This window comes from Cebus imitator, unplaced genomic scaffold (genome assembly GCF_001604975.1).
Source record: "Cebus imitator isolate Cc_AM_T3 unplaced genomic scaffold, Cebus_imitator-1.0 Scaffold75, whole genome shotgun sequence".
Taxonomy (NCBI): Eukaryota; Metazoa; Chordata; class Mammalia; order Primates; family Cebidae; genus Cebus; species Cebus imitator.
The window spans coordinates 969,685-983,592 of record NW_016107390.1 but is presented as its reverse complement, the minus strand read 5'-3'; the positions used below and the strand labels follow the sequence as shown (position 1 = coordinate 983,592).

The 13,908-nt window shown below is 35.8% G+C and overlaps 1 protein-coding gene across 1 annotated transcript in view; it reads right to left on the bottom strand.

The window, feature by feature from the left end:
- The window catches only part of AHCTF1 (AT-hook containing transcription factor 1), an 86,266-nt gene that overhangs the window by 61,924 nt on the left and 10,434 nt on the right, over positions 1-13,908 (bottom strand). The window contains exons 2-8 of the mRNA XM_017531961.1: positions 13,175-13,302; positions 11,214-11,467; positions 9,205-9,385; positions 4,233-4,440; positions 2,622-2,738; positions 1,339-1,423; positions 181-331 (exon numbers count right to left, since the gene is read on the bottom strand). Of these exons, the coding sequence (XP_017387450.1) occupies positions 181-331; positions 1,339-1,423; positions 2,622-2,738; positions 4,233-4,440; positions 9,205-9,385; positions 11,214-11,467; positions 13,175-13,295 (1,117 nt within the window). The 5' untranslated portion in view covers positions 13,296-13,302. The remainder of the gene's footprint in view (positions 1-180; positions 332-1,338; positions 1,424-2,621; positions 2,739-4,232; positions 4,441-9,204; positions 9,386-11,213; positions 11,468-13,174; positions 13,303-13,908) is intronic.

Sequence of the window (13,908 nt, the reverse complement as noted above, 5' to 3'; positions counted from 1 at the left end):
TTTTTTAGTTCTCCATAGCAATCTGGGGAGCAAGAAATATCTAGTATCTCATATAGATCTGAATAAATTCTATAATTACTAATTTTCTTAACTGCCAGGAGTATGAAATCTAGAAAAAATACCTGTCATAAATCTTAAATCAAGCCTTCACATGACAAAATTAAGAGTACTTTAACTAACCTTCATTCATGCCTTCCTCCCTGTCACCGTGAGATCGAAATTTCTCTATACTCTGGCATCCCAACAATTTGGTATTACTCGTCTGTCCCCTCAAAGGAAACATGCCACCTGTCAGGTCCAGAGTGTATCTTTCTTCACAGTACTCTAACCCCTATAACATAAAATGCACACAAATATTAATCTGATTCTAGGCAAAAGGCCATTCTAAAATTAAATATTCTCCAAATTTAAAGATTGTTCACACAATACAAAGAAAACAGTTTTAGACTGAAGAGAACAAATCACAGGAGAAGCCTCTAAAATTTTATATACTTTAAAATAAAAAGTGAGATTTAGTCTCTCAAAAATAATTACCAACAAGTCTTCTAGAGTTGTTATTAAAGAAAGAAGCTCTCATGCACTACTGGTTGATGTATAAACTGGAATAACAATCTAAATTATATATGCATACATCCCAGACCAGCAATCCTATAGCTGTGTTCTCACAGAAATTCTTAATTCTTAGGCCTTTTTTTTTTTTTTAAGCTTATTGATACTTTTAGGAATCTGACAAAAGGCTCTGAGACTTCCCATAAAAATGCATCATCATAAAAATGCCATACATAATTCAGGGGGTTTATGGATTCTCTGAAACCAATTTATATACCCCTCAAACATTAGGTTAAGAAAAATCAGTTCTAGAGACAGGTATGTGAGGGTGTACAAAACATGGCTATTAGCAGCACCCCCACTACTTCCTCAGAAATTCAGCCAGAAAAACAAGTTGCCATCTAAAAGTCTAGATGCATATACCCTCTTACAAAAATCACCCCATGGCTTAATGCTTGGTATGTTAGAGCAACGAAGTCCAATTATTTTTCCTGGGTATCAATTAAGCTACAAGCCTGAGTCTACTCCAGTTCCCTCACTGTAGAGGAAAATGACACATGAGAAGTTAATAGTGCTACCTTGGTAAATAAGTAAAACAGATCTCTAATCTATTGGATATCCTGATCTAGAAATAAAAGATCTCTAACAATACTACTTCTACTATATTATGAAAACAATATTAACTTGGATATCAGAATAGCTTTTCAATATCTTGAAATAAAGACAACATATTTAAAATAGAAAAACAACCAAATGGTAATATAAACCCATAGTACAATAACCATTTACCTCATATAAGATTTGTCCTGATGCCAAACACTTTCTATCACCAAAGGCCAGTTGCAGCAGATGCAAACTCAAAACATCCCCTTCACTGAAACAGAAATTAACCAAAATGCACTAAATATATTAATACATTAAACATCTCTTACTGTCCAAGTGAGTTTAGTTTGCTTACAATGCTGACAGCATGTGACAAAACTAAGATCACTGTGAAGAATTTAGTATTATTTGGTTGTTTTCATAAAATGTAATCCTTTGAAATAACTGATTTATATTTTTCATTAATTCTAATCAACTAAATTGATGCTGTTTGCATACTGTAGGTGATATCTTAAGTGGCAAAGACTGATTACTCAAATATTCTTTCTTAAATATTCCTTCCTCAATGGGCGTACTCTAGACACATGGCTGCCTGAAGTTCCAAGACATTTCTCAGCTTCCTTTGCAGCTACGTGCAGTAGCCCTGCAGTAAAGTTGTGGCCAGGTGAAAACAGAATTATCCCATGGTAACCTCAGAGAACCTTCCTTAATGGACAAAATGTCCTTTGTGCCTTTGTCCTGGTCTCTTCCTCCATCTTGGTATTCTTTTACTTAAAATGCAGATGTTCAAAGGATGGTGGGCAGTGTAGGGCGGAGAAAAGGCGGTTGGGGGAAGGGTGGGGGAAAAATTTTTTAAAACGTGGATGTTGCCCAGGACCACGAAGATGAGGCCTATACAATAAAGACACAAAGTGAAGATACTAGAACCCTGCAGTACTCAAGCATGAAGCATGCAGTAAGTGTTAAGAGCACAGATTCCAGAGCCGCATCATCTGAATTTGAATCTTATTACTAGTTGATCCCTTTTAATAACTCCTATTACTAGTTCTTAATTCTTTTACTGGCTTCTAGCATAACACACCTTCCTCAAGTTCCTCACACCGCACTTCTCAGTCCTCAGTCCACTGCTGAGTACCTAGCTCTCTTGTTCTCAATCTCCAAGTACACTTAAAAGAATAAGAGAGCAGGGTACTGAGACTAAGAACAAGAGAGCAGCATACTTGGAGGGTTCTCTTATTCTGTGAAAAACATGCAAATAAGTTAAGCACAATTTCTTCTGATACCTCAGAATTATTCAAGCATGTAGAAACAACCATTTAACTTTTAAAACAACTTCAACTACAACTCACTAATTCACTGAAAGAATTGTCTTCACTAAAAAAGACTACATAAGTGCAAAGCTTTCCAAGAAAAATTAAAACCTGTTCTATTTTTGACTAGTTTTTAAAAATCATATATATCAGACCTACCTATCTTGTGTAGACTGAACAGCCCACAAATAACAGCAATTACGAGGATCATTCTCGGGTTCCTGAAAAGTGACAGCATATACAGGAACTCTTCCACTTTCCAACTGTATGTAATATCTGAAACAGACAAATTAGTACATTTCATATTTTTAAGTTATTTTATAGAAGGAAAAAGGTACATCAAGTAAGAATTTGGGTTAAGCAACCAACTGTTGATACAGTCCCTCAAAATGAGTGAACTGTGAGGCATGGCCAAGTCATCTTATCTGCAAAAATACACAGGGGACAAGACATCAAGACCATAGTCATGGCACCCATTCCCCAGAGACAGAGCTGGGAAGAGTCAGAATTACTAAAGTGTATGCGTTCAGGTATGTGTAAACTGGTCCTAAGAGACATATTCAACATACACCACTACATATTGCTCACCCACAAAAGGTACACTACAAAGAGATGAGATACTGCCATAACACTTTTCAGCTGCTTGGGTTTAGTGTCAGTTCCCCCACTACTACAACAGAAGATGAGTTAGAAACTGAAGAGTCCCCATAAACTCCTAAAAAAGCAAAAACTGACCAAGAGATGATAGCGTTAAAGAAAGCACTGCTGTAGAAGCCAGGTACTCCAGGTATTTCTTTAGAAGCAAATTCAAAGGCAAGAGCTGATAAAAGGATAACAGCAAAGAGAGTTGAGATGCACTTCCCATAAAATAAATTACTCAAGAGAACATAGCATTATGCCTCAGGAAAAATGGAGAAAGAAATAAACTGACAAGTGCGAAAGAGGCATCTACTTAACTCTTAACAAAAATTAACGTAGCTACAAAGTATCGATATAATTACATTTTGGGGACTTTTTTAAAGCATAAAAAATTGGAAATCCAAGTATTTTGTAATTTTGATTTTTAAGAATCTTTTTTTTCCTCTCAACCGAGAATATTTTTTAAGCTGTTACTTTCCATAGATAATTACTGGGAAGGTATTTCTGAAAGAACTCATACTATACAAACACAGTCATGTGTCACTTTACAACAAGGGATCTGTTCTGAGAAATGCTCATTAGGGATTCAGCCATTGTGCGAACATCATGCAGTCTGGTAACACAAACCTAGATGGTATTGCCTAGTATATACCTAGGCTAGATGGTATAGCCTGTTGCTCCTAAGTCTACCAACCTGTATAGCATGTTACTGTATTAAATACTGCAGACAACTATAACACAATGCTAAGTATTTATGTATCTAAATATTTAAAGGGCATTATCAAAATGCAGTATAATTTTATGAGCCATCCTTCTTATAGAAGTTCTGTTGTTTCCCAAAACATTGTAAAGTTACAAAGTCATACTAGCATGTTATTAAACACAATGACTGTAATGCCTTTTAAGTAAACACTGAAAAAAAAAAATCGAGCTAAATTCACGTGCTAAGTCACTCCTTTATGGTATTCAAATTGATTTAATGCCATGAAAAATTAGTCATACTCAATCATTCAAACATTAATCTACCCACCCTTTTTTCACTATGCTAATTTTCAAATATTAGTAACTGAACACAAGCTATATGCAAAAAGAGACTACCTATAATCAAATAAGGGAAAAAGTTACGCTTACTCTCTTTTCATGCTTTTCATGTTCCAGAGTGCTAGATAACCATCAGAGAAACCTACAGCAAGCTGGTTGGTCCTGCTGATGTAGCTAAGAGTTGAAATGGCTGTTCCTGTCGGACTTACTAACTGGAAACACAGATGGCGCCCTTCTCTCATCACACTGTCTCTAATGTGCGGTACTTCAGCTGGGACACCAGTTAGAACTTCAAGATCTAAAAACACAAATTAGACAAGACAAATGCAGTTAAAAAACTATATATAGCATTAAAAACAAATGTGTCATCCATTATTCAAGCTACAAATGAAGTCAACTGAGTTAAATGAAGGTAACCGAAATTAAAAGTTTAGTGATAACAAAAGTATGTTAAACTAGAAAACTGCCATCCTTAACTATTTAAATGCTAAAATTTAAAAAATACATTTAATTATAAAATTTTTAAAAACTCTCTAGTCAGGTGCAGTGGCTCACATCTGTTATCCCAGCACTTTGGGAGGTTGAGTCAGGTGGATCATGAGGTCAAGAGATCAAGACCATCCTGGCCAACATGGTGAAACCCCCATCTCTACTAAAAATATACAAAATTAGCTGGGCATGGTGGCACATGCCTGTAGTCCCAGCTCCTCGGGGGGCTGAGACAGGAGAATTGCTTGAACCCAGGAGGTGGAGGTTGCGGTGAGCCAAGATTGCACTACTGCACTCCAGCCTGGCGACAGAGTGAGACTCTGTCTCAAAAAAAACAAAAAAAAATTCTCTCAGTACATCTCAAATTTTATCAAAGGTAGAACTGTTTTATGCCTAACAATAAATAAAACTGATTATTTCTTTATTGAAATTAAGAACTGCTACCTTAATACTTTCATTGGAGCAATGGCTGACTGCAGGTCATGGGGAGGAAAATACATAAAATGAGCCCAGTACATCTTATGCCAGTAATCTAGGAAGCATCACAGATGAAAGGGAATCACAGATGAAAGGGAATGTATCGACAACATGAAGGGGCTCTCATTACCAAAGACAGGACATTTTGGGCATCAAAAACAATAAAATTAATGAAACACATTAAATATGCTAACCCTCAAAAAGGGGTGTGGGGTGAGGGAGAAGCCTACACTCCCCACCTACAAAAGACCTTATATTGAACCATTGGAAGTAACTTGGTATCACCCATTTACTCTGAAAATTAGTACTTATGAAATAATAAACATTTATCCTGCCTGTTCTGTACACATTGTTGCAGAGTGACCAAAAAGCCCTACTTAATGAGAAAATTATTCTTTACATTGACAGAACATAAAATCATCATTTTGCAGCCTTTAATGAAATAAGTGACTTATCCAAGACTCTTAAGGAAACAATTAGTTCCAAGTATTTGCAATTTTGGCATTACAGTATTCCCTCCCATTATTTGCAGTTTTGCTGTCCAGTTTCAGTTACCCATAGTAAACCATGGTCCAAAAACATTAAACAAAAAATTCTATAAATAAAAAAATTCCTAAGTTTTAAAATGCATACCGCTCTGAGTGGTGTGATGAAATCTGCTACCATCAAAGGAACATAAATTCCTCTGTCTAGTGTATTCACACTGTATATGCCACACTTAGTAGCCATCTTGGTTATCAGATCAACTGTCATAGTACTATAGTGCTTGTGTTCAAGTAACCCTCATTTGACTTAACAATGGCCCTAAAGCACAAAAGCAGTCATGCTGGCAATTCAGATATACCAGAGAAGCTGTAAAGTGCTTCCTTTAAATGAGGCCGTGAGAGTTCTTGACTTAAGGAAAAATCATAATGTGTACAGGGTTCGGTACTATCTGTGGTTTGGCCTCCACTGAGGGTCTCAAATGTATCCCTCACAGATAAGGGGGACTACCTGAGGGCTATCCTGTACGCTATAGGACACTAAGCTATATCATTAGTCTCTTAACTACTAGTAGCAAGTAGCACCATCTCCCTCCAGCAGTAACAATCAAAAATGTCTTCTAATATTTCCAAACATCTCCTGGAGGACAAAATTCACCCCCACCCACCACTCACTGAGAACCACTAGTTTAAAGGTTGATGAGAGACTTTAAAAAGGATGAATCATGCTGTCATCACATCAATCCACTGATCACTAATTGAAACAACTAGACACTATGTCTCCTGATGTGATACAATATAGAACTACTCAGCACTTCCAAAGTACCTTGGCAAAATGTTAAACCTTAGTCTAGAACCAGAGCTAATTTACATTTGCAGAAGATCGAAAATATAAATGATATAACATGAAACCACAGTTAATTCCAAAATGTGGAACATTCTATGAACTAACTTCTTCAGCAAGTCAATGGTACTAAAAATAAAAACAGAGAGGGCAGAAAGAGGACTGCTGTACATTGTACATTCGAGGAGACTTGAGACATAACTGTCAAATGTAATTAATGTGTGGACTGTGTCTGATTTCCAATCCAAACAATTGGAATGTAAAAAGATGCTTTGAATAATCACATCAATTTGATTATAGACTAGATATCAGACTATACCAAAGAAGTGTTATTAATGTTAGGAATTAATGGCATTATTACTATGTAATAAAATATCCCTATTTGCTTTAAACTAACGCAGAGAAGAGGTAAAGGAGGAAAGAGGAATGAATTAAACAGATACACGTATGGTAAATGTTGAAATTAACTTGAATTTGGGTAACAGGAATACAGGAACTCCTATGTTCTTCTATCTGAAGATGTCTAAATAAAATCTTTAACAAAAAAAGAAAAAAATTCAGACCCACATATTAATATAACCACTGTGCAAGAGCAGATTTTCTCATTGTTATAAAAGGGGAAAACACATCACACTGTCCTAGAGCAGAGCCCTCACCTCCAAATCACTTCTGCTTCTGATGTCCTTTTCAGAGAACAAGTGATCAGATTTTGCAACAATCAACAGTTCACACAATGGGATACTACGAACTTACTCAAAAGAAACGGGTAAACCCTATGTGTTCTGATGTGGAAAGATATATAAGAAAAGTGGTTAAGTCTGGGGAAGTTGCAGCATACTGCATGTCTGGAACTTCGTTTCCTATCTTGGTGTATTTCAGTGAAGCTTCAACAGTTGTAATCATAAATTACTTTTGTAAACAAAAGCTTAATTTTTTGCGCTATAAAATTCAAGTGCTTGCTAAATGTCAAAATTGGGAAATGGTTGTGATCACAATCCAGAGACTTTCGTTATATAATTATCCTTGTGCACCTACTGATTATCAACCTCCGAAATGTTTTAACACTCCCATATTGACTTGAAGGGAATTTTCATTATGAATATAAGCATTTAATTAGCCTTACACCTAAACTAACCACAAAATACACTCTGAAACAAAAGCCCAGCAAGCCTACTTAATTCTTTGATTGATCTTCTATAAAGAGCAGTCAAACCATTTCTAATAGTCTACAAATTCATTTTTATTGTTTTTGCTAATCAATTCTTTTCATTTAAACATCATGCAAAAACTTTATTAATCAATCAGGTTTGTATACATATCAAATTTTAAGGTATAGCTTCTATCTATGAAGATTTTTTTAAAGTGCATGTATGACCATTATTTCTGCCAAATCTAATTTTTTCAGGTTGGATTCTGCATATTTTTGTTCAGATGATTTTGGCCCTTCCATTTCTTGTTAGGTATAGTTTTTTTTTTTTTTTGAGATTGAGTATCGCTTGGTTGCCCAGGCTAGAGTGGTGTCATCTCACTGCAACTTCCACCTCCCAGTTCAAGCGATTCTCCTGCGCCTCAGCCTCCCAAGTGGCTGGGATGGGCAAACACCACCATGCCTGGCTAATTTTTGTATTTTTAGTAAAGACAGGGTTTCACCATGTTGGCCAGGCTGGACTGGTCTCAAACTCCTGACCTCAAGTGATCTGTCCATCTTGGCCTCCCAAAGTGCTGGGGTTATAGATGTGGGCCACTACGCCCAGCCACCAATAGCAGTTTTAATCAATTTTTTTAATACACGGACAATTTTTATTAGTTACGTACATTATAAACTAGATAAAATATTGACAGTTTGTATCTATTTCTGAGCTGATCAATAAATAAAAAGAGCTACACTGATATTCCAGTCTTAAAAACCAAGAATGTCCTTACAAAGTCAAAGTCAAAATTTTCTCAGGGTCAAATAGTCCTTTTCTAAAAATATACCTATTTCTGAGCTGATCGATAAATAAAAAGAGCTACACTGAGATTCTAGCCTTAAAAACCAAGAATGTCCTCACAAAGTCAAAGTCAAAATTGTTTCAGGGTCAAACAGTCCTTTTCTAAAAATTAAGAGTAAAATACACATTTTTAGGTTAGCTCTTCCTTTCTACATAAACCAGTCTCATAATTTTCAAAAACTGAAAGCACTTGAAAAAAATGTTAATTTTATAAATATAAGCATTTAAAGGAGAAAAATTGTTTTATTTTCTTTGAATCTGAATAGCATTACTTCTATTTTAGGTGTTATTTTGTGAGAAAGACTTTCAATCACTCTGTTATTCCCTATTATTTTATTTCTATCTTGGTGTTACCATAGAAACATAAACGATATGTCAAAAACACTATATAAGATCCTACATTGCAGGATAATTTCATACTGGCTAATAAGAATGAAGATTTCTTATATTTAGCCCTTATTCCAGCATTCATTTACGATTAGATCTTATTCAGGTATATACACGGAACCGAATGAAATCAATTATCACTACCTTTCTCAAGGCCTAGTTGAGAACATATGAACACTTGATCAACAAAACAGTATCTTATGCAAGAAGTATCCACTGTGCTCAGAATCAAACAACAGAAGAAAAAAGATTTTAAAATACCTTTTTTCAATAGACAGGAAGGTATCTTTTATTTTACTCCAGCTGCTATAAAAAATTTTGGCTACTTTAAAAAATACTGCATCAGAATATCCAGGTGCTCAATTTTTGGTTTCAAGTAAAAAACTGATTACCTGATGCGTCGACTTCATTTTGATTGTATGACAAGTCATCCAAACATAGGTCAATAAGAAGGATCTGTCCAACGTCAGTTACCACAGCTGCCACTCCAAAAAGCCATCGCAGACTTGGATGTAAATGCTGAGTACTTGCACTGGCTCCTCCATGATTAATTATAGGTTCGATAGCTGTTACCTAGAAAACATAATACGTAACTTGCTTTTCTTCTGCAAAGTGAGAAAATACAATTATAACAGCACAAAAAACTTAAGTTAAAGCAGGTTATCAGTTGTAATGGATTTAAGCATTATTAAATATAGAATAAATCTGCATTTAATACCTGTGATCTGAATAATGAAATCTTCAGATATATTAGAAATTATAACACTATTCAATACATAAGAATCATGCAGTTGGACTAACAATTGATGTTTACTGAGAGCTTACTATATGCCAGGCATTGTGTTAACTGGCTCATTTAATGTTCATGACAACGCTTTGATAGTAGGCTATGTGTGATTATCTCTCTTTAAAGATGAAATAACTCGAGGCTTAGAAAGTTAGTCTAGTTATTCAAGCCGTAAAATCATTAAGCATAAAACTCAAACCTAAATTGTTCTCACTTTAAAGCTCTTAAACAGCTACTCTAGGATTATATAGCCTTTTCTTATAAGAGTAAAAACTAATCATTCCAGAAAAATTTACTGTTTACTCTTTAAAAAAATAAATAAAAAAGATTTTTTAAAAATTATTTTTTATTATACTTTAAGTTCTGAGGTACATAAGCAGAACATGCAGGTCTGTTACATAGGTATACATGTGCCATGGTGTTTTGCTGCACCCCATCAACCCGTCATCCACAAAAAAGGTGTTTTAAGTCCTCTTTATACCTTAAAGACTGAAGAGGCCTAAACTTTATTTAAAAGAGTGATATCGACTGTGTGTGGTCGCTCATGCCTGTAATGCCAGCACTTTGGGAGGCTGAGGTGGGCGAATCACAAGGTCAGGAGTTCGAGACCAGCCTGACCAACATGGTGAAACCCTGTCTCTGCTAAAAATACAAAAAATTCACTAGGCATAGTGGTGGGTGCCTGTAATCCCAGCTATGTGGGAGGCTGAAGCAGGAGAATCACTTGAACCTAGGAGGCAGAGGTTGCAGTGAGCAGAGACTGCAACACTGCACTCCAGCCCAGGCAACAAAGGTGGGACTCCATCTCAAGAAAAAAAGAGAGAGAAAAAAGAAAATTACTTTACCAGTGACTTGCAAAGGAGTCCCTAATTACAAACAAGGCCATTCAAAATTTGAATCCTCACCGTTTCTGTCCCCACTTTTTCCTTCCCCTTACTCCTCTTCAGCCATTCTAAATTAAGTCCAGTTTCCCAAATGCTCCATGTACTATTATTTTTCCATGCCAGGCTCTTTATCTAAAATGTCCAACTCTTTAGAAATTATCCATTCTACATGTTCCAAGTGCTTACATTTATCAAAGTATTCATTATATTTATGCTATAATCTTATTCATTCATCTTTTCTCACTAGACTATAAGTTCTTCAAAAGCACAGACCAAGTTCAATTTATTTATCTTGAGAATCTAGCATATATTTTCCATAATGCTCCAAGATTGTAGTCTCCAAAGGAAAAAACATTTTAAAAATTACATAGCAATGAATACATTTTTATAAACTTTGAGTGTCCTCACAGAACACAACTGGAGATAAGAACAAGATTTAGATGATATTTGTCACAAAAAGAGAGTATCAGAACATTAGATGTCATTGCTATTTTTACTCTGGAATGTTTTAACCAATAAGGAAGTTACATTTTAAATGTTAGGTTCCTTGAATAACATCATTTTTAGCCTCATTCTGATTCTAAACACTTTACCTATGAGTAACACATTTACGTAACAGTACACAAGTTATAAATGTTGTTGGTCAATAAAATTTCAAAGTAAACACATGTATAACCAGCAGGAGTTCAGTTTTGAAAAAGAATGTCCAGTTATCTTAAACAGTACCTACCCTTCCAGGAAGAACAACTGCTTTAACTACTTTTGATATTCCAAGGTCATAAAGACACAGAACACTCCCTTCTGTTTCTTCCAGTCCTATTAAAAATCCAGTTCTCTTCTGCCAAGAGAATTCTTTCACAGCTAAGACTACAGGGGGCTGTTCGCCGACTCCGCTGAATCTGTAGGCAGACAACCGCTCTCCTGTCATAGAGTTTACTACCTCCAGTTGTGGCCCACAAGCCAAGCAAGCAAGTCCATTTTTCCCTAGATGAAAAAAAATTGCTTATTTTAATACTGTATATACACAACAAATAGCAGTTAGCTCATTTAAATATAAATATGTATGTTCATTATGAAATCTAAGCATTTATACAACATAGTGATCCTCAAGTTGGTAAAACAAATCAAGCACTATCATTGTAATAATAGTCATTCAGTAAAAGCCACCACGGTATATGCTTGAATACATTATTTCATCTATTCCTCATCACACCTCAATATAGCAATAAGACAGCTAAACCTTAATACAGTTTAACCTGTCCAAAGTCAAAAAGCAGCACAGCCAGAAGTAGATCTCAGGTCTGTTTAACTCCAAAACTCATGCTTTAACTACTCTATTATACCTTAAACGATTTAAACTAGGAGCTATGGAAGCTATAAAATATAACACATTATTCTAGCTCTAAAGAGTTCACAGTCCAATTGAGAAATTAAGACATAACTAGCTTAACAATAAGAAATATCAGAACCTCTTTTCCGCCTACTAGTCATGTTTGGATTTTACTCTGCCTGCAATGTATAAAGTCACTGGAGGGTCTAAATCAAGTCAGTGACTATGTGATCTGGGTATGTTTTTAAATACTACTCCAGCTGCTAAGCAAAGAATGGACAAGGAGAAGCACACAGTAGCAGCAGGCAAAAGATGACACCAGCCTAGTGACTAGACGGAGAAAAGTGGGTTGACTGGAGATTCATCTTAGGGGTATAACTAACTGGATTTGCTTGCTGAGGAATTACACACAGGAAGGTGAGCAAAACGGGAATCAAGAACAGACCCCACATTTCTGCTTGAACAACCAGATGAATGATAACTTTTATTTCTAAATTTGAGATATCCACCAAGCATCCAAGTTGGATATGTAAGTTTATAGCTAAGGGAGGCCACAGTTTAAGAAAGTAGCATGGCAGTGTGGGGTCTGAGAATGCCAGGGATCCAAGCTCCTTTCTGATACTTAACTGTGTAACTGGGATCAAATAAACTATTTCATTCTCAGTTACACAGAACAGTGGCTATTTAGAAAAGTTTTATACCTACTCCAATGAAAAGTCATTATACAATGCCTGGCATGTAAAAAGCATTGTTGCTCCTTTTAACATTCAAAAGAATAGCACTGTAAATAGAAAATGACTGATACATATGCTTTACTGTCTGCCTGCTGGGAAGATGGCTATGAAACTTATTTTCAACAGTCTTCTGCAGTATCCTTCATTAGACCAAGATCTATAAGAGAAGGCTTCTTTAGTATGGTCTGATGTATTATACAATCTAAGTTACATATAAGATCTTGTTCAGGTGAATGAAACTAGAAAATGAGATTTTCTGAAAACGTTTTACTACCAAGGGCCCTAGATTTTTCTACTTATTACACTATTCAGGTTCTAATCCAAATTCATCAACAATAAAACTTCCTAATTATCGAGAAAGACTAGTGGCATGTTATTTCTACTTCCCAAACACAGATAACACTAAGATACAATATATATGGGATTTCCAAAAAGGAAAAATGAACTATAACCCCCCAATCAGAGGTTCACTGATAATGTGTTCAAGAGCTTATACATGTCATATATGTAATTGTAGATCTTAGGTTCTGCTTTTTCTTCTTCCAAATAAAGAAAATACAATATATACTTATTATTTATCTTACAAATCAATTGTTATTAGTATATGTTTGGCAACATTATTTTTACCTGCAGCAAACTTGCCACGAAGCACAGATTCTAATGTTATTTCGTCTTCGCCAAGTGCTTGAACAGTCACTTCTGGAAACGGTAGGAGACCACTAGTCACTTGAGCTCTTAGGTTTTGCATACTTCCACTGTAAATATTTTTAAAAGAAAACATTATGATACATTTGTACAGAGTATACTTAATTAGATCCAGAAATCTGGTTACAAAATAGATATTGGCCAGATGTCAGGGCTTGCCCCCTGTAAGTCCCAGCTACTTGGGAGGCTGATGCAGGAGAATAAATTGATCCCGGAAGTTCAAGGCTGTGCCCCAGCGAGCTATGACTGTGCCACTGCACTCCAGCGTGAGCAGCAAAGCAAAATCCAGTCTCAAAAAAACTGACATGCCTCTGTGACTAAGGTATTCTCTCCTAAGAAAATACTTCCCGAACAGCTTTAGGAAAGTAAACATTCATTAAGCAAGATGTCCTAAGGATATACATTATTCACTAGATTATTTGAACACGAGTTCAGTGCAATCCATCTCACTGTCTAACCTACTTGCAAAGAACACTTCACCACCACCATCCCCCCAACCCCAAAAAAAAGTGATTGGTGTATTTTAGAAAAATTATTTCTGGCCGGGCGCGGTGGCTCAAGCCTGTAATCCCAGCACTTTGGGAGGCCAAGGCGGGTGGATCACGAGGTCAAGAGATTGAGACCATCCTGGTCAACATGGTGAAACCCCGTCTCTA